The 26,497-nt window shown below is 42.4% G+C and overlaps 1 protein-coding gene across 1 annotated transcript; it reads left to right on the forward strand.

Annotated features, from left to right (window-relative positions):
• Nucleotides 1–2,937: 2,937 nt before the first annotated feature.
• On the forward strand, nt 2,938–25,951 carry ZDHHC15 (zDHHC palmitoyltransferase 15). Its single transcript, XM_075106260.1, has 12 exons — nt 2,938–3,114; nt 6,916–6,942; nt 9,383–9,477; nt 10,978–11,098; nt 11,949–12,018; nt 12,328–12,360; nt 13,420–13,540; nt 14,693–14,825; nt 16,001–16,127; nt 17,592–17,701; nt 23,838–23,920; nt 25,170–25,951. The coding sequence occupies exons 1-11, from the start codon at nt 2,997–2,999 to the stop codon at nt 23,879–23,881; spliced, it is 999 nt and encodes a 332-aa protein (XP_074962361.1). The 5' UTR covers nt 2,938–2,996; the 3' UTR covers nt 23,882–23,920; nt 25,170–25,951.
• Nucleotides 25,952–26,497: the final 546 nt, after the last annotated feature.

Below are 26,497 nucleotides of genomic sequence, written 5' to 3' on the forward strand. Positions count from 1 at the left end.
AAGTAGTTTGACAAGTTGGATCTTCACAAGGTTTGGCTCATTACTGTTTATGTCTGCTTTGTAGCCATCTTTCCACACATCTTCAGGGCTTGCATATATTACAAGCTTAATCAAGGTTTTCAAATGACCAGTGGAGGAAGGTAACTTGCACAACTTGGATTTCCTGGACTAGAATATATTTTGAAATGCATACTGTAGTCTGTGCACAGTTTCACGTTCAGCACTGGAAATCTAAACTGCATTTTCCAGTTGTGTTTTTTTACAGGACAATTAAGCATTTTGTACCTCGGGTAATCTTTAAGAGCTTTTTGCCATATAAAAGACAGCATTTCGGTGAAATTGGTACATGTGAGTCTTTGGGTTTTTCTGCAATAGGTAAATTGTTGTAAAAACTGGCATTTGTCTCCCGAGTTCATATTGTTTCCTGATGTAATTTAGGGTTTTTTTGGACCAGTGACAAAGCCAGTGCTGGTGCAGTCTTTGTCTAGTCTTCAGACTACAGCTCTTTGTAATGATATGTTTCCTGACGCCCAGGCTCTGTATGGCACTGGTGAGTCACCACCACCTTCCTTTTCTTTAAGCACCCAAAAAGTTACATTTTTCGAGAAAAAGCTGACGAGCCTTATTTAAATTACCATAACGCTGCTAGTACTTGATTTTCTTCTCTGCCTTCCTCAGTGCTAGTCTTTGACAGTAGTTTTAAACAGTCTAGTTACACGTGCGGATGAATTCATAGCTTTCTGAACTCTACAGAAGTTTGCTTCTTTGTTTAAAGAGTTGTGTGTCATGTGTATTAGCAGGAAACTGCTCATGGTCGGAATGAAACTAAAAGATACTTAGCATAATCCCACATCTTCCTAACCCACTCTCGTAAGCCGGGCTACTTTGCAACTGTTGCAGTTGCTGTGGTGCCAGTGAGGCTGCACATCCAGAGAGGACTTTCTTTACTTTGTAAAATTGGCTGAAGCTCAACTTTAGATTCCACATTTATTTTTAATAACATCTGTAGTGTTGACTTCTGAAAAGGGCACAAGGTACCTTATACCGGTTATATCCAATTCCAGCTGGCAATTTCAAATGGGGAGCTACCATTTGAACCACAAGTGCAAAAAATACTTTGTAAAAATCACAAGATTTCAAGGTCGGATGATTATTTTCGTTCTCAAGAGCTGTATTTGGGAATCTCTTACCTCAGATGAGCTCATGTTTATATGACTAAGTCTCCCCTGGAAGCCCATGAAACAAAAGAAGTTTGAAGATAATCCATGTGGATCTTAGAACACATAGAAAAACTGGCTGTTGAACAAAAAAAATAGTCTTAACTTCATGTACAGAGGCATTATCTGAAAACGTCTGCTCACTTTTATGGTGTTCCATTGCTGTCTGTCAGAGAAGGTGCCTTCCTGCTTTATATACACACACGCAGGAAAAATGTATCGTGGGTGTGCTGTGCCTCCCATCGGTATGATTAGCAGTTTTGAGATTTTAGGAGAGGAGATTCTGTGAGTTGCTTCAGGTAGCGACTTAGCTCATGAGAATGATTTCTAAATCTTACTGTTTATAAAATGTATTGCTGGCAAAATGTTGGCTTCTCAGCTCTACACAGTGTGGGGCAGGAGAAAGCAAGCAGGCATTCACATCTTCCTCTTCCATATCCTCAAGACATCGAGTGTGCCTGTCCTGAGTCCCCTCCCTGAATGCCCTGGAAGGGGACATTTCTCTTTCTGTCGACTATATATATATATATATGTATATATATAACATAGACTGTGGATTTCACAATCTGAGTCAGATGTCTCAGATGTTGTGTTTAAGGTTACATGCAGCTCATGTTATGGTATCTGCAAAGCATTTTTGCTACAGCAGGGACTATCCAAAAGCTTGGTTAAGCTGGACCACACACAGAAAATTAAAACAAGTGCCAAAAAGTTCAGGTTTTGTATTAAAGAAAGACTTTAGTAGCCTGAAGGAGAGAACGGTGACTGTATAGACTAGGAGCAGTGTAGAGAAGAGGTTAAAAGCCAGCTGTCGCCCCATTACTGAACAAATTTTTTGAGGAAAGCAGAGGTTGTAGATCATCTCCATCTTAAAATATTGAAGGAACTAAATATGGAATTACAAGTGTGGTCTAAGGGTTTGTAGGAGACGTCCAAATTCAGGGATTTGGGCAGGAGAACGGCAGGTGTGGTACCTATACGCAAAAAGAGAGAAAATTTGCTAGAGGCAGTGCAGCCTGCAAGTTTGGTACCAACAACAAGGGAAGTTTTAGAACAAATTCTGAGGAAAAAAAACCTGATTAACAACGAGGTGACTGGAAAGTGTGGTGAATTGCACCAGGGCTTTACCAGAAGTACGGTCTGTTAGATAAACCGCTCTCTTGATGAGAAAACTGATGGAGGCTATATAGTGGATTTAATTAACCGAAGCCTTTACTCAAAGCGCAATCCCGAATGTGGAAATGAGGGGGATTCCTACAGGAATTCAGTGGCGGTTGTGGAGCAGACCGGAGGAGTGGGGTGGCCTTTTTTTCTTTCTCCTCTTTTTTTACATTAAGTTCCGTGTTATCAGGTTGTTGGAGGGGGTGCTTGTTTTGTTCCACAGATTCTCCTGAATCTGATCTTTTCGTGTGTATATATTCACTCGTAACCCGGGCTTGTGCTCAGGACATCTGAGAGCAATACCAAGCTGGCGTTGTCAGTGCAGAGAACAGGATCGTCCTACAAGAAAAACAAGCTTAATAGAAGAAAGCACAGAATTGTAGGATTGCCGACAAAAAGAGCTTTTGATGCAAAGCTCCCTCAGTCAGTCAGGAGGCGGAGGGAGCGCCCCCGCGGGGGGGCAGCCGAGCCCGCCCCGCCAGGGGGCGCCGCAGCGCCGCGCCGCGCCCAGCCCCGCCCCGCCGCTGCCCGCCAGGCCGCTCAGCCGATCTCCGAGCGCCTCCCCCGCCGCTCAGCCCCGCGCAGCCGATGCCCGATGCGGCCGGGCTGAGGTGAAAGATGGCTCTGTCGCGGGGGCTGCGGTGCTGCCAGCGGGCGTTCGCCTGGCTGCCCGTCCTCATCATCGCCCTCGTCGTCCTCTGGTCCTACTACGCCTACGTCTGCGAGCTGTGCCTGGGTGAGCGCCCCGGCCGGGCTGGGGGCGGGAGGGGGCGTGAGGCGGGGCCCTGCCCTGCCCCCGGGCCCCCGCGGCAGCCCGCCTTCCCTGGGGCAGCGCCGCCCTCCCCGGGCTCCTCTGCGGGGTTCCGCAGGGCAGGGGCGCGCCTGGGCGGGCCGTCAGGGCACGCAACCCCCGGCGCCCGCCCGGAGGCTGGGGAGTCCTTTCCTTCCTCCCTCCCTCCCTCCCTCTCTGCGCCCGTTCGGGTCTGCTGCCTCCTGGCCCGTCGAGGCGGCAGCCCAAGCAAGGCTCTCGGCTGGCAAATGCTTCCCCCAGTCACGCCTGTAGCTGCGGCAGGGACACCCGAAGGGTGCGGACCCGCGGGAATGGCAGGGAGATGTGCCAGGGGAGGGTTAGGCTGGGCATTAGGAAAAGGCTCTTCCCCCCGAGGGTGGTGGAGCCCTGGCACAGGCTCCCCAGGGAGGCATCACGGCACCAGCCTGGCGATATTCCAGAAGCTCTTGGACAAGGCCCTCAGAGACATGGTGTGAATTTGGGGTTGTCCTGTGCAGGGACAGGAGCTGGGCTCGATGGTCCTTGTGCGTCCCTTCCAGCTCAGGGCATTCTGTGATTCTATGAAAAGTGACCAGGTGGAGGTGAAGAAACACTTTCACACCGGTAAAGTCCACGATGGCATTAATTAGCGGGATTTTTATGGTGTGCTGTTCTGTTTTTCCATAAGATTTGTATTCTAGCTGGGCTGGCGAGATGTTGCGGGTTACTTCACTTAGTCATGAGCCCATGTATTGTACATCCTCGTGTCAGCCAGGGGAAGTGGCCTTTGTGAAGGCTGGGAGATTGAAACCCACGGTGAAAGTCCATATTGCTGCCATATGATAATGTTCAGATATTATTTCTGGTTTAAGCAGCAACAAATGTCAGTATATACCCTGCATTTCAGTCATTTTTCTATATTCTGAAAAGGAAAAAAATAGGTTACATTCAGTTGCATTCATGAGTCAAATAACCTGTTACAGTAGCATAGAAAACACTAAATTTTAGAAAGGAAATTTCTGGTAATGGCTAGTAATTTTAGTGTTCAATGTAGCAATTTAACTACATAGTAAGATGCAAGCTTTCTTGTGTGTTTTATGTTCTGGTTTAGCACGTGTGCAGAAACCCGTTACTAGCAGAAAGGACTGCTAGGCCTGGTGGAGGTAGAGAGAAGAGCTGGTAGCTTGGGCTTTTGAAACTGTGAGGAGGAGCATATGGCTCTTTCCCTTCAGGACAGGGTAAGTCAGATAAAGGAAGGCAAAGTTCTCAGAACGGTAGTTTGAGACGTTTCTGTGAGAAGAGCTGCCTTCTGGTACTGCACAGCAAATTTAAATCAGATTTTTTAGGCCTGCCAATGCAGTAAGACCTGTTGTTTTTTCTCGATGGCGACTAAAGTGAAATGCAGCTCCTTTGATCTGCTTTAGTTGGCAGCTAGGCAAAACCCCCAAATACTTAATGATATTTTATTCTATCTCTGAGACTGTGGGCTGTTTCTTTCAAGAATTCACATGGAATGAGCTCTCCAAGGTGCGTGTAACTGTCGATTAGACCATGGGACAAAAAACTTAGTGTTTTCCTGAAATGCTGTCAGTCTTTTGAAATATGCTTTGTTTGCTGTGCTCTGCAAAGTCAGTAATAGTGAACACTGGTTAATTCCAAGTCTCCGTGCAGCTATTAGAAAAGACTCTGCTGATTTAAGTGGGTTTGGATTGGGCCTGCATTATTCTGCAAAGGCTGGTTAAGCTGGCAGGAGCTCATCTCGCTGCCTAGAATCGCAGCTTAAAATCACTCCTTTGCCCACACCCGTCTGCTTTTTGCCCCATCTTTCTCTCTCGTGCATTTTATTTGTGTGAGGAGGAGGCTATCTATACAGTTGAAATTACTAAATTAATTCTTTTAGGATTTGAACGTTAACTGTTGGCATATGCAGTTACTTGAAAACCAGCTCTCGGGGCATTAAGTCTCTTCCAGATTTCTAACGTAGCAAGGCTTTGTGTGTTGGCTTATTTTTTTGCAGGTTTCCATTGTGTATTGCCTTTTCAGCTATTGCAAGCATGTAAATAGTAGGTGCTCTGTTTGGGTTCTCGATTTTCATCTTTAGTTGTGCAGACTGCTGAGGATTGAAAGTAGCGTGGGGTGGATGTCCCGGAGGTGTCTCATGATACTGGGTTCTAAACTTTCAATGACTGGTATGGCCAACAAGTCATATTCCAGAGGCGGCCTTGATTTTGGGTCTGGTTGCTGCCACAGGCAGAACAATGACCCAGTGTCCTGCGATAAAACCTTTTTATACTCTTTATTTAGGAGTTTGCTCTTTTCTCAAGTAAAATCCTTCGAAGGGCCGTGCTGCAAGTGCGGCGTACTTCAGGTGGGAACCAAGCAGGATTTGTAAAAAGCTGGTGTACTCTTCACAGTGTGATTTGCAGCAAATCAAAGGAAAAATAAAGGTTTCTGAACAGTCTTCTTCATCTGAAATTGAGTGCGCTAAGACACAGCAAATATTTGGTCTCTTTTTTCATCTGTGTTGTTGTGTATCATAGAGCTTGCAGATCAAAATTGTTTGTTAGCATGGTTTTAAGAAAAGCTACTTCCATTAATAAAAGCCAGTCCTCTTGGTTCCTACTCTGATTTACGTTTTCCAAGTTTGTTATTCAAGTAAGATGGTAGAGCAAGTCTCGACAAGCAGAGTCTCTTCCCAGGCGCTGGCTGTAGGCTGGAAGTAAAAGCCTCCAATCCCTCGATCACTTCTTTTCCTCTACACTCAAACAGAGTTACTGAAGGATTCTTGCGCACTCTCTCAGATCTTTGAGTCTTCCCACAATACAATCTTATTTTTGTAAGATTACTGTGTATCCAGGAGGTGATCTGTGACCAATGGCTACCTTTCATTTCTCTGCTCCTCCGAGGAGCAACACGTTTCGGTTGCAACCATTGAACCTTCAAGGCTATGGACTTTGATATAAGGGGCTCCCATCCCATGCAGAGTCTTTGTCTTCCACGCAGTGTTCTGTCAAGGTATCACAGAACTGCTTTGTTTTTAGTTAAAGAAAGATGGCTTTATCTTTTCTGTTAAACTTGGATGATGGCTTGTAAAATAATGGATGGATTTTTAAATAATCAGTGGAAGTAGACATTGAGCAGTGTACCTTTTGCTGGTTGCTCTGAGTGGTTCCATCAGTAGGGACTGTTCCTATGATTATGGTAAAGTAAGGAGGGGTTGTAAAAACTGCTGGTAAGAAGTGTAACCATAATTGAGTCATTACAGTGTATCTTTTGTTGCTGACTCGGCCAAAGCTGAGACAATTTGTAATTTTTTACTTATGCTGATGCAGAAATGCACTGGGGCATGGCTTACTGCGGAGGATCAAGCCCACCTAGAGACTAGCACAAAGCGGGCTATAAGTGCCTGCGTAGAGATGCTGTTGGGGCAGTTGCTAGAGGAGCCCTGGTAATCTTCTTGCATCACTGTCAGCAGCGGGTTATTTTTGTCATATTTCTAATGTACTGACATACAAGATATCTTTTATAACAAGGGAAAATACAGCATAAGTTACAATTATTGAACATCTTGTTGTGGGGGTGATTTGCGTGAGTGAACAAGGAGTTGTTATGGATGCTTTTGATTTATGTTAAACTGTGGGCTCTCTTTTCGTCTTCTGAACTTTTTTCCTGAAATGGCTGTATTTCAAAGAGAAATGTTATTTGTCACAAACTTTTCTGGGAATCCTATTTGCTCTGTAGACATATGTTTTTTTTTTTCTTTTTCAGTGACTCTGAGCAACCCTGTGGAAAAAGGTACGTGCATTCAATTTACCACTTGACATTCAGTCCTGGTTGTAAAAAGATTCACAAATGTTCTAGTTAAAATATCATAAATACTTTCTGTCAGTTGTTTTTAAACATACATGCTCTTTCAGTGTGTCCTTCCTGTAATGACACGTTCCTGAAGTGTTAAGCATTGTTAGACATACTATAATTTTGGGGTGTATTGGGAAATGTCCCTGTTTAGTCACGGTATAAGCAGGAGAACACTAAAAGGCTTTGATCCCTTTTACTCGTTCAGAAAAAACTCTCTGTGTCTGTCTGTATACACCCACACACCTTTTCTCCCTTTCTCTTTTACGCTTGCAGAGCTGATTTTACGAGCTACACAGAAAAGGCTGGTTCTGATGCATGGCCTGCCTATGTTTTTTCCACTGTTTTGTTTGATTTTTCAGTGAAAGCTATTTTTCATATTTTTATAGGTAGGCTTCTGCGTGGTTTTGATGACCAGCAGGATTTTTTGCTTGGTTCTGTTGACTGCTAACCATACACTGAGTGGTAACAGTAAGTCTCAGTTACTACCACAGATGAGTTAGAGCAAAGGTGTCTGTCTCGTTATTATTTGGCTTGAACACTTGTCGGAGTCATTTGGCAGCACAGGCTGACAGACTTCTGCAGTCCCAGGCGCAGTGTCGTGAGGTCGCTGAACGAGTCGGAGCAGCAGGATCACTCGATGAGGCCGCTCCACTGGTGCATGGTTGGAGGCCACAGTCACGTTCTAAGCATTACGGGGTTAGCAGCCATTTTAGTATTCCTCCTCCTCTTTCCTGGAGGTGCTTTGGAGGCACTTGGCTAAGACAGATGGCCTCTTACCTTTGTTTCTTCTTCCAGGGTTATGAAAGATTGTAATACGTGTAGCGGTTTTCAGCTGGCAAATTGTTCCATGAAGAGCAATGCCAGCTGATACTTTAAAGATCCTCCAGATTGCTGCACCAAGTAAATTCTCTTTCCACTATAGAGCTGTCCTAATATTTGAAGCTGTTATAGAGAAACCATAGAAAGCATGCTACTAATGATTATTCAGCAGAAGGAGGTTATTAGTTGCCTAATCTAATAGTGCATCTCCAGGTCAGCTTCCTCTAACATGCTGCTATGTTGCTTTATCAACAAAATTAAACCTGTTGCAAGATTTATCTCCTATTAATTTAAAAATTACTGAGCTCCACCTGGATGTGGTATAAGGATAACATCTCAAACAAACTGAAGAGCATAATAATGAATCATCATTGATTCACAGATCAGTCACACGATCCATCGCATTCTTGTGAGGCGTATCAGATCATTTGCCATCTCATTAGAAAGTCTCAAAGCTATGTTTGGCATTTTTACCAATTGCATTCTCACGCAGTCAGGTTCCCCTGAGAAGTTAGGAAGTGTTTGGATTTTAGACTTATCTTTCCACTAGTAGTAGTTACTTTAATCTTAATTTCTAGAATTTGAAGCTTAACTGAAACGGGGAAAATGAGGTGGTTATTATTATGATCAAATGGTGTGTTTAAATAAAACTGTCTAGTAACTGCTTGATAATGTCTTAGTGAGTTGAGTATTAAAGAAATAACAATCAAATAGTCTGCGTAGCTGAAGGATAGCTGTCCTTCGGCTTTCTGAACCACGGTGTGCCTGCTCATGCCCAACGGCTTTGAAATAAAGTTTGCATATTGAAATAAGATTACTCTGACTCCCGCTGGATTTCATGTGATCGTGTTGCGCCTAGTGGATTACAGTTCTTTCTCAGTAATCACAAGACCTATTTTGCTCATTCTGAGGGATGTTTTCCTGATCTGTTTTATTCTATCAACTGTGCAAATCTAGAAAGTTTGAGAGATTTGATTTTGGTTTTTTCTGGTGATGTAAAGCTCTGCTAGAGCACGTTATTTCTCTCAATTCTTGCAAGTGGTGAAGAATGCATTGCCCGAGCGGGCATATACTGATAACATGGTACTGTAATTCCAAGTGCATTTAGTAGCAACTGAACCCAAAATCTGGAGACGCTGCAGTATTGCAGAATTAACCTTTATGCTGCTCAGCACCTTTACCTATGCCTAGGATATGGGGAAGAGACAGGAATCCTGTCATTCCCAGCGATTCAGGGTTGTCACCTGCCCTGTGGGTGAAGTCTTTTGTAGCTGTGTTCTTCCTCACCCACGGGATCGGATCGGGTGGGGAAGCGGAGGCTTGTGAGATAGGTAACCCCCAACTGCAGCCACAGATCTCTGAAATCCTACTGATCCTTTGACCATAAGGTTTAGCTGTATTACAGTACTGGTTGGTGCTGTAAATCGTTCTCTTTTCCTTTATTTTTTTTGTCATTGTTGTGAAAGATTGGAATTATGCCCATCATGAATGAATCTTTTGCTTAAGAAGTCATTGTTCTGCTTCTGTTTTTTGTTTTTGTTTTTGTTTTTTTTTTTAGTGGCCTATCTTATAATATTCCATATTCTCTTTGTGCTCTTTGTGTGGACATATTGGAAGTCTATTTTTACTCTCCCGGTGCAGCCAGGCAAAAAGGTAAGAGTCCAAGCACTTTTCATTCATTGCAGAACGAAAGAGAACTCAAGAATCCTTCAATCTAGTTGATCTGGACAACTGATCGGATTTCCTAAAGAGATGGAAAGGGACCTAGAGTTGTCCATAAAAACTGAGCAATTTACTGTTCTGAGATTCCTTTAATTCCCCAAAGAGCATGATTACATCAGAGATGGTGTTAACTTTTGAAGCTACCTTTTCAGGTGTTCCAGGATCCGCTAGGTTTTTGCGTGTCGAGAATCACAGGATTGCTGATCATTAACTTACATATTTATAGCGTCATTGATCTCTAAGCATTTAACAAGTTGCAAGTCAAATCCCAAGGACCTTTCTTAACCCAGCCTTAGTGGAGTCTCCTGAGTAAGGACCTTCGGTTTTGGTTTTGCTCTTCATGGAAGATGTTACGGTGCAGGTGGAAACGGGTGCATTTGTAACGGTAGTGGGGTTTCTTGATCTCTTGAGCCAGGCTGTCGCGGTGCCAATGTGAACGTTCAGTGTCTCACCAAGCGCAGCATTCCCCGCTCTGCCAGCAGTCCTGTGCCGGCTGGAGTAGCCTTCTTTGTAGTGGTTCAGTTTGCTTCATTTGTCAGACTCTTTCTTGTGATAGGGAGCGGTAGAAGAATCGTTTCCATATTAACCAGGCTGAGGTTCTGATGTCCCATGCCTGTGGCAGCGAGGACTGTGGCTACATGCAGAGCGTACGGCTTTTACTTCAGTGCTAGGTATACGTGTAGCTCCAGTAGCTCCAGTACTTGGGCTTCCCTGGTCAGCACCATGAAAGAGAAGTGTAACAATATACTATGGTAAAGAGAACTGGGGCTCACTGTGACAAAAGTATTTTTTTTTCTCATGAATAATACCTCGGTAAAGGGTTTGGTATTGTTTTTTTTTTAACGTAGGTGGCTCATTTTAGGACAAGAGTATGATATAGTGGTCTGAGCACAGGACAGTCAGAGGCAGACATTTGTTTCAATCCTTTTTCTACCAAATACTGACTTTTTCATGTTGCTTAGATTGGTGGATATTTTTTTTTCCATTTTGTTTTACCTCTTCATGAAATACTAATAAAACACTATGTTTGGAGCAATAGAATGAGGATGATGTTTGTGTGGCACTCCAAATATGCATGACTGTAATTGGATCCTAATTACAAGAATGTAAATTTATAAATAACAACTAATCCCAGTTTTAGAAATATAAAACTGTGCTGGGGACAGGTCCTTGCTCATAAGGGAAGTGCTTAAAGTGTCCTTATCATGGTTAGTGATGTTATTCATGAAAAGTAGTAATCTAAGGCAGCAGTAGTGTCCTGGCTGTCCAGCACTTACTGCCTCTCTTTGTCTCCTTAACAAACAAATTTTCACATTTGATTAATCTCATAAGAAGGAGTGGGAGGTAAAAACATTTCCAGACTTCCCTGTATTTGAAATATTATCTCTGCTGCCCATGGGTAACTGCTCCTCTCGTGACTTCTGCTTCTAGTACCATATGTCCTACGCTGACAAAGAACGCTATGAAAATGAAGAAAGACCAGAAGTGCAGAGGCAAATTCTCGCCGAAATTGCAAGGAAGTTGCCGGTGTACACAAGAACAGGGAACGGAGGTCAGCTAAGCAGGGGGCTTTGTTTCTCTAAATCTAATCAAGCGCGTGAAAGCAGCGTATGCTGGCAATCCAGACGATGCTGCTGCCCAACAGGGCGTTCCTAGCACCACTGCGTGCACTGAGTAACTCTTGCGCAAATAACCTGTATGCCTTTTCTCTTAGGTTTTATGTTTGGGAAAACAAAAAATTCTTGAATGCTTCTGTTCATCTTCATTGGAGTTGGAGCATCAGGTGCTGCCTTTGAGAAGCAATACATCATCCTTTGCATTTATAGTTCAAAGCCTACTTCTCTTGTCTGTGTTTAGTAGTAGTAATAGAATGACAAAATCTGTCGTCGTTTCTACTGAAAATGGAGCCTAGCTTAGACATGCAGGACATAATTCTGTGAACAGATTTTTGGACCTTGTTCTGTGATTAAATGCATACTGCACTCCTTGCAAAGCTTAAAAGAAATCTGTGTTCATACTGGAGGCTCTGACCTGTTCATTTCTGTCAGACAAGCCAAAGAATTCTGAAGTAAAGAATGCTGCATGGGCAGTTATCAAATAGAATGTATGTAAAGTCTGAGTCAGTGTGGAAGCCAGAGGGAAGTGTACAATTTTGGTTTATCGCCTTTAAGCTGGTTGTATACTCTGCAGTGAGGATTGCTCTCTGCATCTGCAAATCTCAGAAGAATTATGAGCGTTGCCTATCTGATTATGACCTGGCAGCAAAAATCAGCTGCCAATGCACGCATCTTTAGAAGCGATAGAGGATAAAAAAACATGAATAGTTAGGAAATGAGTGGAATATTGACTAATATAAAAGAACACGTTTCTATTATTTGGTATTAATGTGTCTTTAATTTCAGGTGTTCGATTCTGTGATAGATGCCAGCTAATAAAACCTGACCGCTGTCACCACTGTTCCGTCTGTGCTATGTAAGTTACTGGCTTGTTTTTTGCCAAAGTGAATATAGTTACCGCTAAGTTATGTGAACGGGCTGGTCCTTCACGTGACTTTTTACCCACGAAGGTAGCCGAGTGCCTCCGTTCCAGCTGCAGTCAGCAGTGCCTGTTCATGCCTGGCAGCGTTAGCATTTGCATTTCTGGAGTTTGTGGCCCTGAAGTGTTTGCAGTTCCCGCCCCTACAAGTGCATCAGCGTTAAGTTGCTAGAAAGCGTGCGGCCTAGTGAAGGTTGACTGATGAGCCATTAACTGATCTTCCATTTCCTTTTTGTCCTCTTGCAGATGTGTGCTAAAAATGGATCATCACTGTCCGTGGTATGTCCTAGATACTGCTGTGTAGTGTTCTGAAAAGAGAGGTTGTTTAAATACATTTCTCCCACAGAGTGGTGTCTGTATGCAACTTTCATTTTAGACCATGCATCTCTCTGTTGGGAAATTTGTAAAATAATTACACTTTGAAATTGCCTGAAATGTTTGATATTTTGAAAGACAGGGTATTCATGATTGTTCCATAAACTAAGTGTAAAAAAGCTGTTCTATCAATACAATTTAAAATCCAACTGCTAATTTGCTCTTTGACTGTTTTGCTATTTTAAAGGGATCCCAACTTAGCCTTTAATTTTGGGTATATAATCGTTTCAGCATGCAGTTGGTGGTTGCTTTCAATAATATCTGCACGTGGATTGTTTCTGACGTGATGCCTGCCACCTGTGCATGGTGAGAGACAGTTTGTGTAGAATGGTGCATGGTCGAATTAAGCTTTATGCTTTTCGAGAATTGCTGCCACTAAATCTCTTAAACTCCTCCTTTTTTTTAACAAAAGGAAGATTTCAGAAATCAGAAGCAACACAAACATCTCCCCACCTCAACCTCCCCGGTAATCCTAAACTGTAGAGAACTTTCCAAACCTGAGTTTTGAGACAAACACCTACTATTTTTCCTGCATTCCCTTGTTGCTTTTTAGAGTTGTCCTGTGCATGGAGAATTATAGCCAAATTTGGGTTTATTTGTTTTGTACATAAAAAAGGAAGCAGTGGTGAATCTGGCTCCTGAGTTTTGCACATGAATAAAGTCACACAGAAACCCCAGATCTGATGACCTTTGCAGACAAGAAAGAGGCATTGAGTAATCAGAGCCTGCCTCTGGGACAAGTTTACTGGTGGTACCAACTGGCCTTTCACTTGGCCTGGCAAGGAGTCTTCAAGCGACAAAAGACTCGTTCTATTTCACTGTGACCACTAAGGGGAGCTCCTTATTGACGACATCGTGTTGTACAACCAAGAGGCTTAATACAACCAACAAACTTGTAGTGCTCGTGGTGTTACAACCGTGTGCCGTACGTATCCTGATTTCAACTTTGCTTTTGTTCTCTAGGGTGAATAACTGCATTGGATTTTCTAACTACAAGTTCTTTCTACTGTTCTTAGCCTATTCTTTGTTGTATTGCTTGTATATCGCTGCAACGGTCTTCAAGTATTTCGTTAAGTATTGGACAGTAAGTTGTGAAATCTGATTGCTTTTTCATATCCTGTGGGTCTGGTGGGGCTTGGTCGCTCTTGGTACCTTTTGGCTTTTGGTCAGTGGGGGGGCCTGCATTTCTTCCGTAAGGTCTTTTTTTGAATATAACTCCCGCGATATGTCTGAAATGTAGAAAGTGAGAAGCAAATAGAGCTCAGGCATTTCAAATTGTAGAGTTACCTTACGTGATTCTTTTCTCAGTTTAAAAGTTGACTAAATTAAAGTATGCTTCTTATTCAGTTATCGATTATCACTCGTATGCAAGCAATGCCAACTGACAGTTCCAGTAGGAGACTGGCCTTTTGTCTCTTAACACTTTTTATGTCCCCTCTGCTGCTAACTCTGTATGACTGTGTTTAAGTAACTTGAATTTGCTGTGCATTAATTTATTAAATTTCTGTTGTTTTAATGGCTAATCACTTGCATAAAATGCCTCCTGAGGTGCTCGTGGGACACCAGCAGGAATTGTTTCTCATGCTGAGAAAGGCACAGAGACCTGAGTGCTCTGGCTGCTTATGTGGGATGTGCAAAGGCTGAGAAGTAATGTTTTGGCTTTGAGGTCCCCATGGCCTATCTGTAGACGTGGCTGATGAGGGTCTCTGGCACTTGACCCTTCTACTGTAGAAGGAAGCAAGTGTTTCTTCTGCTTGTAAGATCCCGCTTAGCTTTTAAACTCTTCCAAAGCATCACTGCTCGGTTCTAACGCTACCTGATTGCTGTAGCTGTGGAGGCCAGGTTTTCCTGGCACGCCTTGCATTGCAAGAGGTGCAGAATTTTAATATATGGAGAGGAAACTCAGCAGAATGTAAGCAGGGTTTCAAGAGCTTATTTCCCTGTGGGCACAGAGTATCTGTCTTGTGCCCAGGTGGGAAGCTGTGGTTGTGCCAGCTCTTACATACAAAGAGTTAGTAGCAAAACCACACTCTTTCTGCTTTGGTTACAGGAGCAGGGATGAACGAGCTCATTTCTTTGTCTCTTCTTGCTTTGGTAGTAAGGTGTGACTTTTGTGTATGCAAGTTTGAGAACTCCAAATAGGCGTTTTAGAGGATATCTCTCTTCTCTCTAGGAACAAAGAATTTCCAGCTTTCATGTGTTCCTATCACTTGCTCTGTGTTGCTTTTCTTTCCAGGGTGAACTGACTAATGGGCGTTCAAAATTTCATGTCCTTTTCCTGCTCTTTGTGGCGGTCATGTTCTTCGTAAGCCTTATGTTTCTGTTTGGATACCATTGTTGGCTCGTCAGTAGGAACAGATCTACTTTAGGTAAGGCTCTTGTGTCTTACTTCTTTAAGTAAGACACACCAAAAGTGCTGTAAGAAGAAAAAATTAAATAAAAGGCACTTGTGTTCTACTTTATAAATTCCCGCTGGCTTATGAGGGGAGGAAGATTTAAGTCGTGGCACAATGCTGCAGAAATTTGTCACTTCAAATGAGCTGCGTTCATTAGCTGCTGTGACAAAAGCTTTGTTAGGGAAACGAGAGCCTTACACTGTAAAAGTCCAAATGTTGTGCATATGTATAACTACATTTGCTGTGAAATGAGTGCAGCTTTTCAGGAATAATGCTTCTTTATGCTCATATGTTGGAGCAGATCCTAAAACAGCTTAGTAAGGTTGAGAAAAACAGTGTCCATCTTCACTGACAAAGGCAAAGAAGTTACGACTGTAAAACCAATGAAATGAAAGTCTGAAACAGTATAATTTTGTCGAGTGGTTTCTTTGTATTTCCTCAGATAAATGTTGTTCCATTTTTAAAGCTTTTTGGATAAAGTTTTATAACAAAACACGCCATCAAGACTTTGAGCAAATATTCAGATTTTGTATAGTTATTAACTTCAGAACTCATTTCAAGGGGCACTGAAGCTCATCTATCCCAAAACATCTGAACTCTGCAGGAGCTTAGAAGGTAGATAAAATTGTTTCTAGTGCCTCTAGGTTCTCCTCCCCTCTCTTTTCTTAATTGTGTGTCTCACCATAACAGAGGGTCTGTTTGCATATGTTTCTTCCTAATGCTTGTTCATTATATCATTAATGAATGAGGCAATTTGCACCTCCAGTGCCAATTCTGAAAAGGTCTTGAAGACCAACCTACTTATTTCTGCAGATTTTTTACTTAGAAATTTCTACCCACTGAATTTCTACAGGTCCCGTGCAAAGATCTTGTAACTCTATTCTCTAGATGAAACAAACCGATTGTAGTTTGGTCTGACTGTTCCCTGCGGTTCGGTTGCAAGACCAAATTCCTGCCTTCAGTTTGAAAGTCTTTACAGGCTTGCAAAACGAAAAAAACCTGTTATTTTCAAACTTTGTACCGTTGTAATGCTAGTCTGTAATCTGTTAAATCATGCTGTCTTTAAATGGCTACAACATGCACAATCCTGTTCCAGATTATTTGGCATTGATTTTCATTTTTTTAACTGAAATTGCATCTGTGTGTAGAGGCTTTCTCAGCTCCAGTGTTTCAAAATGGCCCAGATAAAAATGGATTCAATCTTGGCTTTGTAAAGAATCTTCAGCAAGTGTTTGGAGAAGAAAAAAAGCTCTGGCTACTACCAATTGCCTCTAGGTAAGTAATAATCTGGTCACTGCTAAAAGCTGATACAATTAACTGAAGGGCCTGACTTCTAAATGTGTGTTACACCCATTGCTATGTGGCTTGGCTGGCTACCACCGTGCATCATTGTAAATGCACCAACATCCTCTGTGTTAATCCTCGTCACCAGAAGTCTGGAAGGGAAAGGTTTTTGAGGGCTAAATGCACTGCAGAGGGTGTTTGAACTCTTCCCGCTCTCCTGTGGCACATGTGTGGGTGGGTGTTCACTTCAGCGACGCTGTTTTCTTCATCTGTCAGACTCCCCTGCCTGAAACAGAGTTTATGTTTCTCAGTGTAGGGGAAAATGTTGTTTTGGCACTTATTTGAGCAGTAGTAAAGTACACTGGAATTTAATTCCTTTAGTAGTTGGGCACAATTTAAAACAACTTCCTGGCACAGCAGTTCACAACCTTTTCAGGTAACAATGTGTAAGTCTAAGGCCCAGTAGCATCCCTGCCATCTGTTTTCCACACTACTTAAGAGTTAAAGGGAAAAGATGAGCACAGAAAGCCTTGCTGGTAGTGAGAGGCAGCACTGAAGTGCTAGTCAGGGGGTCAGGGACGCATTGCCAGCGTGTGTAGTCATCGCAGGGAGAACACTCAAGTTATTTTCCTTGCATAAAGATAAATCCCAGGAAAAAGGCACTTCAGCTAGTTTACAGTTCCTCTGTCTGTGCTGCTGGATGTTAGGGAACACAGGATGGTGCAGACCAAGCTAGAACATCTAGCTTTTAATTTTGTTTGTATTACATGCATTTGAAGGTACTCTCAAACTCTGTGTTTGATATCCAGGTACACATTTCCATTTGGGCATTAGTAAAGCAAAAAAAAAAAGCTTTTGCAACTTAAGGTCCTTGCAGAGTGTGTTTATTTTATTTTTCTTCCATTTTGGGTACAGGTTTAGGTCACAAGAAGGTGGGTCTTTTATTTATCTTTCAGCAACATCTAACTGAAATTGGGGCCATTTTCTGTTGGGTGTGATTCAAACACAGAAGTGTAACTTCTGCCCTGAAGAATCTATGGTATAAATGGATAGCATTCATGTTTTCCTTAGCTCCCCCCTCACTTCTAGCTGTCTGTAAGTTAATTTTTTTCTGTTTGTTTTTTTTTTTTTCTGTATCCAAGTGACTTGATCACATTAGGCACATTTAAGTTGTGCTAAAAATTAGTTAATTCCAAGCTATAGGGTTCAACTTTTAATCTCCAGAGAGCTTGAAGTAATTAAGGACCAAAACTACTTGCTAGTAAAACTTGGTATCTGAGCTGCCACAAAAAGTAAACACAGTATTTCTCAAAACTTACAGATCATTTTAAGTAAACATTGGAAACACAGGCAACAGAAAACTCTGTCTGCAGGTAAAATGTGTGGAAATTGCCATCCTTCGGAGTCACTTGCTGCCTTTTACAGGGTCTTTCTCTGTCTTTTTTTTCCATGCAGCCAGGGCGATGGACACTTTTTCCCAATGAGAGCTTTGTGTGAAGCTCAGAATCCTCTCCTAGCAAACGAAGAGCAGTGGGAAGATGACAGAATAGATGAAGATCCTCACGGTAAGGTAACACTAAAGGAAATGAGTTGTGTCTTGACCTACAATGACTAATGGATGAATTATAAGAGCTAAAATCAAATTTTAAAAATATGTTGACTACATCACTGGGCAGCTCAGATATGACTAATGAAGACAGACTAAAAATAAGCCTCGCTTTGGTGTCAACTCTTTTTTGTTTTTTAGTAGCTTTCTATTTGCAAGAAAATGAACGGAGAGGTTGCTACAAGTTGCAGAGGGAAACTGAAATTTCCACAAACTGAGTGTGTTCAGGTGTAAATGTTGCTGCGTGCAGCACAGTTATTGGAGGCATAAAGTTGTCCCTGTAAAAAGGAAAAGACTGAGATTTTTTTAAAGTGTGTTTATCCTCTGACAGTTTGTGAAAACATGCATGCAAACACCTGGCTGCAGTGATACGTTTAGGAAGCTACTTTATGCTTTGTTTGTTCAGCTTTATTACAAGACCAAAGCGGTTCATTTGGTTTTGATGCTTGCCTGGCTATGTGCTCACCTCCACAGAAGAAATATGTGCTGAGAGCAATTCTAGGTGAACCAGCACGTTTGTACAATAGATCTGAGACGCTAACTTACCTGTTCTGCTGTGGAAGTCCTGTTAGAAAAAAGACTTTATATGTATGTCCATCCTTTGATGATTTTTGTTAGACGGATCCAAAGTCAATTTAATGATTCTTTACTGTTACATTTCTCTGTTTGAACTTGATTTTTTTTTTCCTTGCGTATCTACTGCCAAGCTTTGGTCTTTGTGGAATACAGTACGAGTCAGAATGTCCGGTTCCTGTCGGAGCCCCCAGTTACCACGTCTGAGGGTTCAGGAATCCTGTCAGGAAGTTAAGCATGGGCTCGTATTTTTTCCTGTGGAGCAAGAATTCCATCCACAGGTTCCCTTTAAAAGAAACACGGTGATTTCACTCTTCCCTTTAAGGAACAGTGAAAGTGTTAATTAACTCTTGGGTACTATAATTAGTGAATCAAGCAAGTTTACTTGGAGACCCAACTATACCTGCCTTATTGTTCAGAGACGTGATTCCGTAGTCACCCTCTTTATTGCCTCAGAATAGTTTTCAGAAACTCTGATATTATTCCCTTTCAGGGGAAACATTTTAGTGATACGTGCGCAATGTGTGTTTGGGAACCTGTGAAGGAGGCTAGATAGTCTTGGTTGAAAGGGGTCACAGAAACTTTTCATGTGAACGTATTTATATGTGTGCAGCGTACTGTACAATGAGCTCTTCAATCCTAACAGCACAGTGTTTGCTGTGCGGTCTCTGGTTAGGTCTTACCTGCGGCTGTTTGTTCAAGTTATTCCACTGCAAAATAAACAGTCTGTGTTTTTTCCAAGGCACACTTCACACGCTGCTGGGAAAATACGCTCGGCAGGATTGCGTCAATAGGACTGAAGAGGCTCATTTCAGCTTTTCTTCAGATGATTTAATTAGTTCAGATGTTTTAATTAGTTCTTACTTGTGTGTTACAAAGCTACCTGTTCTTCCTGTTTTGTTCTATGTATTTTGGCAGTTATAAGGTAACACAAATTGGCTTTAAAAATAACAAAATATGGCATCTCTTGTAATGTTTATAGTGCTTAAAATAACTCCTTTAGGAATGAGTTGGAACTTCTTCCAACTTTTACAAAGTATAAATTCTCTGAATAAAAAATTAGTTCTTAAGTATAAAAACATTTGACAGATGATTTTTGGCCAGACCAGACCCCAGAATCTGAATCTGGCGTTTATCTGAAGTCCCACAATTTATAGTGCTTACAAAATAAATGACATTTACAGGCAGTTGAACTAGGTGATCATTGTAGGTCCCTTCCAGCTGAAATGTTCTGTTCTATTCTGTTAGTCTTTCTCAGTGGAAAAAATAGTTTGCTGTCTTATTCCAAGAAGCTGTAGAACTGTAAGGGTGGTAAAATTGGAACCTCTTACTGTAATGGAAAAGCCAAACTGAGCTTATACAAAGTTCCAGAGAAGAGTGAAACACAGGCTGAACCCGCGCTGTGAGTAGATGGCTGGCTGTGAGTAGGCAGATCTTGGTCTGTGAGTGGAGAAGTTTTAATTTTTTCACAGCAGCTGTGAGGTAAAGATGGGAACTACAAGTGAAAGAATGCCCCAGATAAGGAGATTGTGGCCTTGTTACGTCTACAGGTCAGCGATGTGGAACTGGAATTCAGCTGCTAGAGCAAACGCTGGGGGAAATCCACTTCCCTGGTTTTTTTTTCCTTACAAACTCCTCTCAGCTCTCAGTCTGAATATCTGAACTTTGCAAGATGAAATCCCACGTGGAGACTGGGAGGAGTGTGTGCGGTTGGGAGGGGAGGAAGCTGACACCCTTCCCTGGGTGCTTCTGTGGCTGGTGCTGCCCCTGATCCTGTTTCACGAGTAGAGCTTTCACAAAAACGCTCCACAACAGGCAGCGTTGCCTGAACCTTGCACTCTACAAGTTCTGTGGCTCTCCATGACCACCAGGTAGGGTTGTGATTGATTCTGTAATCATAGAATCATTCAGGTTGGAAAAGACCTCTAAGATCATCGAGTCCAAGCATATAACACATGTAAAATGTTTTTGAATAATTAGTTTTGTGATACCACATAAATCCATCTCGTGGATCATTTTTCTCTAAGCACTTGACTGTACCATTCTGCTGGCACAGATAATGGATGTCTGGGTACCAGTTTAAGTAACATAAAAGATGTTGGAGGGGAGGGAGTTGTATAAGAAAAGGTACCAGATTTGTTCTTTTTCCTGTTACCTGGACATGAGGCAAAGCAGGAGTTGAGGAAACATGAAAGTTCGGATTTTTCAGTCCTGCAGCTTTAGGAGATGGCACTGCCAGCTGCACCGAGATCAGGATAATAATTGCCCTCGTGTATTTAAGCAGGGTCTGCTGCCTCCTGGGGTTTCACCCGCAGTTGCTCACGCACTTGTGTCACGTAGCAGGAGTGAGGAGGGCTCTCCTCATCAGCTGAGTCCCTCGCTCCAGGCTCGTGCATGCCACAGAAATAATGAAAACAGGAGGATCTTTTGAAACGATGAAATGTTTCTGTGTGTAATGTTATTGTGCCTAACTGCATTATTGCAGTGTTTTGCTTCCCCCCGATTGTACTGTGTCTGCATAAAGCAGGGTGTTTTTAAGCTCCCACAGTTGCAAAATCAGCTCACATACAGATACTGGGGGAGGTGAGCATTAAGGGGGGACTGTGAGGTTCATGAGGAGGGGACAAGCCCAACTGAAAGCAAGGAGATGAGGTAGCTTCATCTATGTCCTAGGAGTGTGCAGGCCATCTTCTCAGTCGTCTTATCCACAGGGTTGTCCCTTTTTTTTCTGTGCTATGGATGTTTAAATGTGCCCCTCCTCGTTGGATTTTTTTTCTTTCTTAATCCTGGCCTTGCTAAGGCTTTTATTGTTTAATGTAGGGAGAAAAACATTGCGGGGTACCTTTTGTTTCATTTCTTAGCCAGAGACTGAAAACACTTGCTTCCTAATTCACGGTAATTTGAAATTTTTTTCACATTTATTAATGCTCATCCCTTATTCACAGGCATCTGTTTACTCTGTCTAGCCAGAGAGCTACCCCAAATCCCATGCTGGCAGCTTACAAGGTCATCAGTTTCTTCACAGAACTCATCTAGAACGTATCTGACGTGTTGGTCCTGGGCGTGTCAGTACAGTGAACGCTCGCACTCCTTGTCTTGTGGAGCCTAGGACAGGACAGCCGGTTCTGTACATTTATAGCAACAGCTCATCTCTTGCATTGATTTATTAATTTAATCATGTGTTTCATTTTAACTTGTACAAAAGGCTTCAGTATGAATCAAGTCTTTCCCAAATTGTTCTCATCTTTTAAAATCTGTTGTCTGTACTCAGTAACATCTTTCCAGCAGACACCAGCGTATCCAGAGTAATAGGTGGAAGCTGGTATCTCTGTTGGTGTGATGAAGCTTCAGGTGTCCGAAGCCATGTGATTTGAATTTAAATTCAAATCAGTAGGAGTCTAATTAAAGGAGCTTGGTATCTTGAGATACCCGCTAATTTGGCATAGCAGTCCTCCGAGTAGACAAGTCATCTGTTGTGACTGTAGGGATTGAATTTCTGTCCATCAGGAAATGTAAAAAGCTACTTAGATGTCGGAAGTGGGCAGAGGTTGCTCAGACAGCACAGCCATGTGTTGGCCAATTCAGTGAACCGAGACGAACGACTGGGTTTGCATCTCTGGGTTTTAGGCATGATATAAATGGTTAAATTGTGTCCGACAGAAAAAGATTAAGATAGAGCAGTGCTAAACCCTGCCTTATAATCAGTTATGAAATGATGGAGGGGTACCTGTGTAGGAATCTGCATCAGTTCGACTAAATTGATTGGTAAGTCTGTTTCGTAAAACCAATATGGTTTTGTATGTGGATGAGGCCTGCAGCTGCTAAATCAATTAGATGAAAAAAGATATTCTGTAAAAAGTTGGTAGGGAAAGTTCAGTGAGACTAATGTCCCAGAGCCAGCAAGTCTTACATATCCTTTTATCAGTTCCCTTTGACATTCAGGTCGTATACTTCCCTCCGGGTATGCAGAATAAAGGGCTGTTCTCCGGAACTTCCCATCTGAATGAATGGATTAGATTTTGCATGGTAAAATAGATGTCTGGGCTCATAAAGGCAAAAATAACCTTATAATGGAAATACTACTGATTCTTTTTATACTTAATAAGGAAACAAGAAGCCTAGGCAAATTTATTTATTGTGTCTGTATCCTTGAGGGGTAAGGGGGAGGTGTTTGCTTTTTGTTTTCCTTTCTTTACCTTCACAGAGAAAATTCATTTGAAGAAAAGTAAAGAAGGTTCTGTGGCAAATTGATTTGAGACACTGCTTGATGCTGTTCTTGTATTTTCACCATCACATTTTACAACGAGCTCTAGATCTTAAAACCGAACAGTGCGAGATCAATGCAAGGCATATACAGAGCCATACAGTTTTGAAATCCTGTTTTTAGCAGGCATGGGAACCACTCGAGAAGTATGAATTTGGGGATCGGATCTCATTCTCATAGCTGCCACAGACTATTTATTTATTTTGTTTTTCTAGGACAGTGTGTTTCACTTAACAATGTTTTGCAGGTGGGGAGAAACACAGCATGACAACCTTCCTATTTCTCAGGCAGGTTATGAAGGTAGATTTGTGCATATAAATTGCTTTGAGCTTCTTGGGTATTAGTTGCTGTAATAATACAGTTCTGCATTAGAGCAAAATGTTGCTGTTGCCTACGATCAGCAGGATGCCGTTTCCATTGAATATGAGGTATGAGCTGCTTTCGGGCCAGTTCTCATTTTTAACAGTCTCCGCGTAGTTGTAGGCTGCTGTTAGACTGACCTCGAGCTTCCTCTTCATCAGATGACACAAGCCCAGCTGCCTCAGCCTCTCAACGTAGGTTTAAAGTAGAGATTTCTCTGATGCTTATATATGGCTTACGTCTGACCTCCACAGCTTTCAGTTTTCCAAGATGTGGGCTGAAACTGTGTCTCTTCATAGAAAGATGATGTTTTTATTTTGCAAGTGGAAAAGTTTAGGAATAAACTGACCACGAGTGCATGAAATGTATTACCAGGTATTTCTACCGCGGCTGTATTAACCCAACGGTATTCAGAGAATGTGAATTCCTGGTTCCTTAAGCTTTGGTACCCTCGCTCCCCTCTGACGGAAGGGTTTTAGGAGGCTGTGTTGGAGGCACAAACGATCTTTGACTCTTCCTTGTTTTCTCACCACTGCTTTTCTTTTTTGTAAGGCATCAGCAGATGAAGTGCTCTAAGCTTAGAGTTTCAGATTCCATCTTACATGCTAGAATTAAACCAGTATAATTTTCTAACTGGAAGGGCCTGAAACGTTCCATTAAATCTGAAAGATCTTTGCCTTTCTGGCTTTAAAGCTCATGACACAGTTATAAAATATCTAAAGCCAATAATAGAGTAACCTCAATTCAAAAACTGCTGTTCAGTTAGCTCTGACAAGTGGTTGTCTATTTTTATTTGGAATGATTCTTAAAAACACACTCCCACACTTAGTGAAAAGTATATCCTTGGTGAGAAAAACAGATGTATTTACCTCTAACTACTTTGTTTTTCATTCTATAGGTTCTGGTGAAGCTTCATCCCTTGCCATAGAAAGGGAGACATAGCAGTTTGAAAATGCAGCAGTTTAAAGCTTGTTCAGAAAGGTCAGTATTTCTTTTTTCATTGCCTTCAAAACAGCCGCTTTGCAGGGAAACTGGCAGGCAACGGTGGAGAGGTTTCGACTTGAGCCGCGGCACGCCCCGCAGGGTGGGGGCAGAGCCATCTAGGGCGCTGCAGGCTGTGGGGTGCAGACCTTCACGCAGGCTGTGGAGCGCTGCAGCTGCGACAGGGGCGTGCTTCCCAGGCCTCTGAGCCCACGGCAGGGCAGAGACCCTCTCAGCAGAGGATTGCGTCGGCGCACCTACGCGTGGTAGTATTTCACCAAGATTTCTCCATCTTGCCCAGAAATACGTTGTTTAAGAGAACCTAAAATAAAACAGTGGCTATCCGGAAGCCCTGGGCTGGATGTTGACAGTTTACACCAGAGCCGAAAGCGCTGTTTGTAGGGGAGGATACAAACCCTGCAGCTCCTCCGGCAAATGCGGCAGGAACGGCTCTTGCCGCTACCTTGTACAATGACAAGACTGGGTCTGTTCAGTGATTCACGAGAGGTGTGGGAAGGTGCAGATGCAGTCTTGAGAGAAACTGAAGTTGAGAACAGCCAAGCTGCAGTTAGGAATAAATAGAAGTAATGTGTAAATGCCCATGTCAGCCATTACTCGCTTATCTGGTGGTTTTTTCACCCTGGAGAAGGTTGGGTACAACAACAGGTGATACAGTTTGGGGAAGATGCTGCTACCAGAACGTTCACTGGTCTATAATGTGTTCTGACGTCCATGACAGTGGGGACATAATCCCACACACGTACCGTTGCATTAAGCTCCGGGCTGTGTCCTCTTCAGTCTCCAAGAAACATTTTCACACTGGAGTGTAAGTGACCAAGCTTCAGGAGCATCCTCTGCTGCCCCACCTGCGGGGGGTGGAATAGTCAGGTAGAATTGGCCCCTCTATTTTCTGTGGGCGTTGAATGCCCGTGTGTTGTACGGCGCAGCGCTGTAACCCGCTGCCTAATTCTGACCACGAACAGGCCAACTTCAGATTTTTTAAAATTGGGCTTTTTGCATATGGTAGATTCCATTTTCTTCCACCGAGAAGAAAAACCCCAAAGTACTTTTTCCATCGTTAGTCAGTGAGGACTGCACGCTGCCATTCTGCTGAGGGAGCGAAAAAGCAGAATTTTCCTTGTGGTTCTACATGGCTTTAAAACGATGCTCGAAGCCAAGATCAGACAGCCACCTATTGCCTGTCAGATCAGTGCTTATAGTTGCACATTTTTCCTTATTTAAATTTCAGCTTCCCGCTCAGGAGTCAACATCCCTTCTCTCGGCATGGACTTCAGTTTTGAGGGGCAGAAAACAAGTGGATCTTCAAGATGAGAAAACATCGTGAAGTATCGTCTGATTGGAATCTGCATTCTAGAGTGCTTCTCCAGAAATCCTGCTCCCCAGATGTTTCAAGGCTTTATAAGTTTAAGTTACAGAGTGAACAGAACAGTTTTATAGAGTGATTCTGGCCAATCTTCTTTGGCCTGCTCTCTTTATTTTATAAATAATATATATTTTTTATTCAAAATTAGGTAAAAAGTATTGACGCAAGGGTATTTCCAAAGGCCTTTTCATTTTGCAAACTTCAGGGACTCGAGTTCTTGAAATTCTTCCAAGCCATAATATTCTTGGGGACGGTATTTATTTCGAGACTGATTCTCCAACCTTCTCTGACAAGTAGCGTTTTCTAACGTGTTTAAAGTTCTGTTTGATGCAGCTCAACTCCATGAGGGACAGACCCGCTTAAATTTGGCACTAAATTGATAGAGAAAGTGCTGAACATGCATATATACATGTGCAGCTGGGTTTGAAAATAAAATACTCACATTGCCAGTATCAAGATTCAAGAATATTGTGGCCATAGATTTTTTTTTTTTTTTACCCTTTTTCATGAGGGTGTAATTGTCGAGTTTGAGTTGTAGTGCCCTTTAAGCCCAATCCTGCTTGCAGGCACCTAAAACGCAAAAGGGAACTTGAGACTGTACAGTTTGCATTTAATTCCTAGGGCTAAAATATAAACTCATTCCTGGATCAGTGTTTGATGGAAAGTTTTGTGTTTATGGAGTCAGAAAGGAAGATGTAAATTCGAAACACATGAGTTGGAAACGCGCACTGAAAGTTCAGCTCCAACAGTCGTGTTTGGAGTTTACGCTCCATAAAGGTGGTTTTAGTCCCATAACGCTGAAGAGACGCTGGATTTTTTCAAACTTCTTCCTCAGTAAATGTGTTGACTGGTGGTTTAAAGGATTTCCAGCACTAAGAGGTGATTGGATTTTTTTCTTCATTTTGCTCCATTTGCAGTCAAAGGAATGCATTGTTGCTTTGATTCTGTGGAATGGAACTGAGCATTTGCTGGCAGGATTACATGCATTTTTCTAGACCCGAGTCTTTTTTTTATCTGCATGGTTCAGACCTGGCAACATCATCACTCACGCTTGAATTAGGTGCATGCTTAAAGTACTAGTATACTGCCTTTCGGATCATTCGTTACCATTTTCTATCCCGCTTTTGTGTTTATTTATCAGCCCGTTTGTGTTGACAGTGACTACAGAAGCAGCTGTGCATGTCATGAGAAAT

This window comes from Phalacrocorax aristotelis, chromosome 11 (genome assembly GCF_949628215.1).
Source record: "Phalacrocorax aristotelis chromosome 11, bGulAri2.1, whole genome shotgun sequence".
Lineage (NCBI taxonomy): Eukaryota > Metazoa > Chordata > Aves > Suliformes > Phalacrocoracidae > Phalacrocorax > Phalacrocorax aristotelis.

Coding starts and splice junctions, on each gene's coding strand:
- ZDHHC15 (XM_075106260.1), top strand. CDS start 2,997: ATGGCTCTGTCGCGGGGGCTGCGGTGCTGCCAGCGGGCGTTCGCCTGG. Junction 6,943..9,382: donor GAGCAACCCTGTGGAAAAAG/GTACGTGCATTC, acceptor TTTTTTTTTTAG/TGGCCTATCTTATAATATTC. Junction 12,361..13,419: donor ATGGATCATCACTGTCCGTG/GTATGTCCTAGA, acceptor TTTGTTCTCTAG/GGTGAATAACTGCATTGGAT.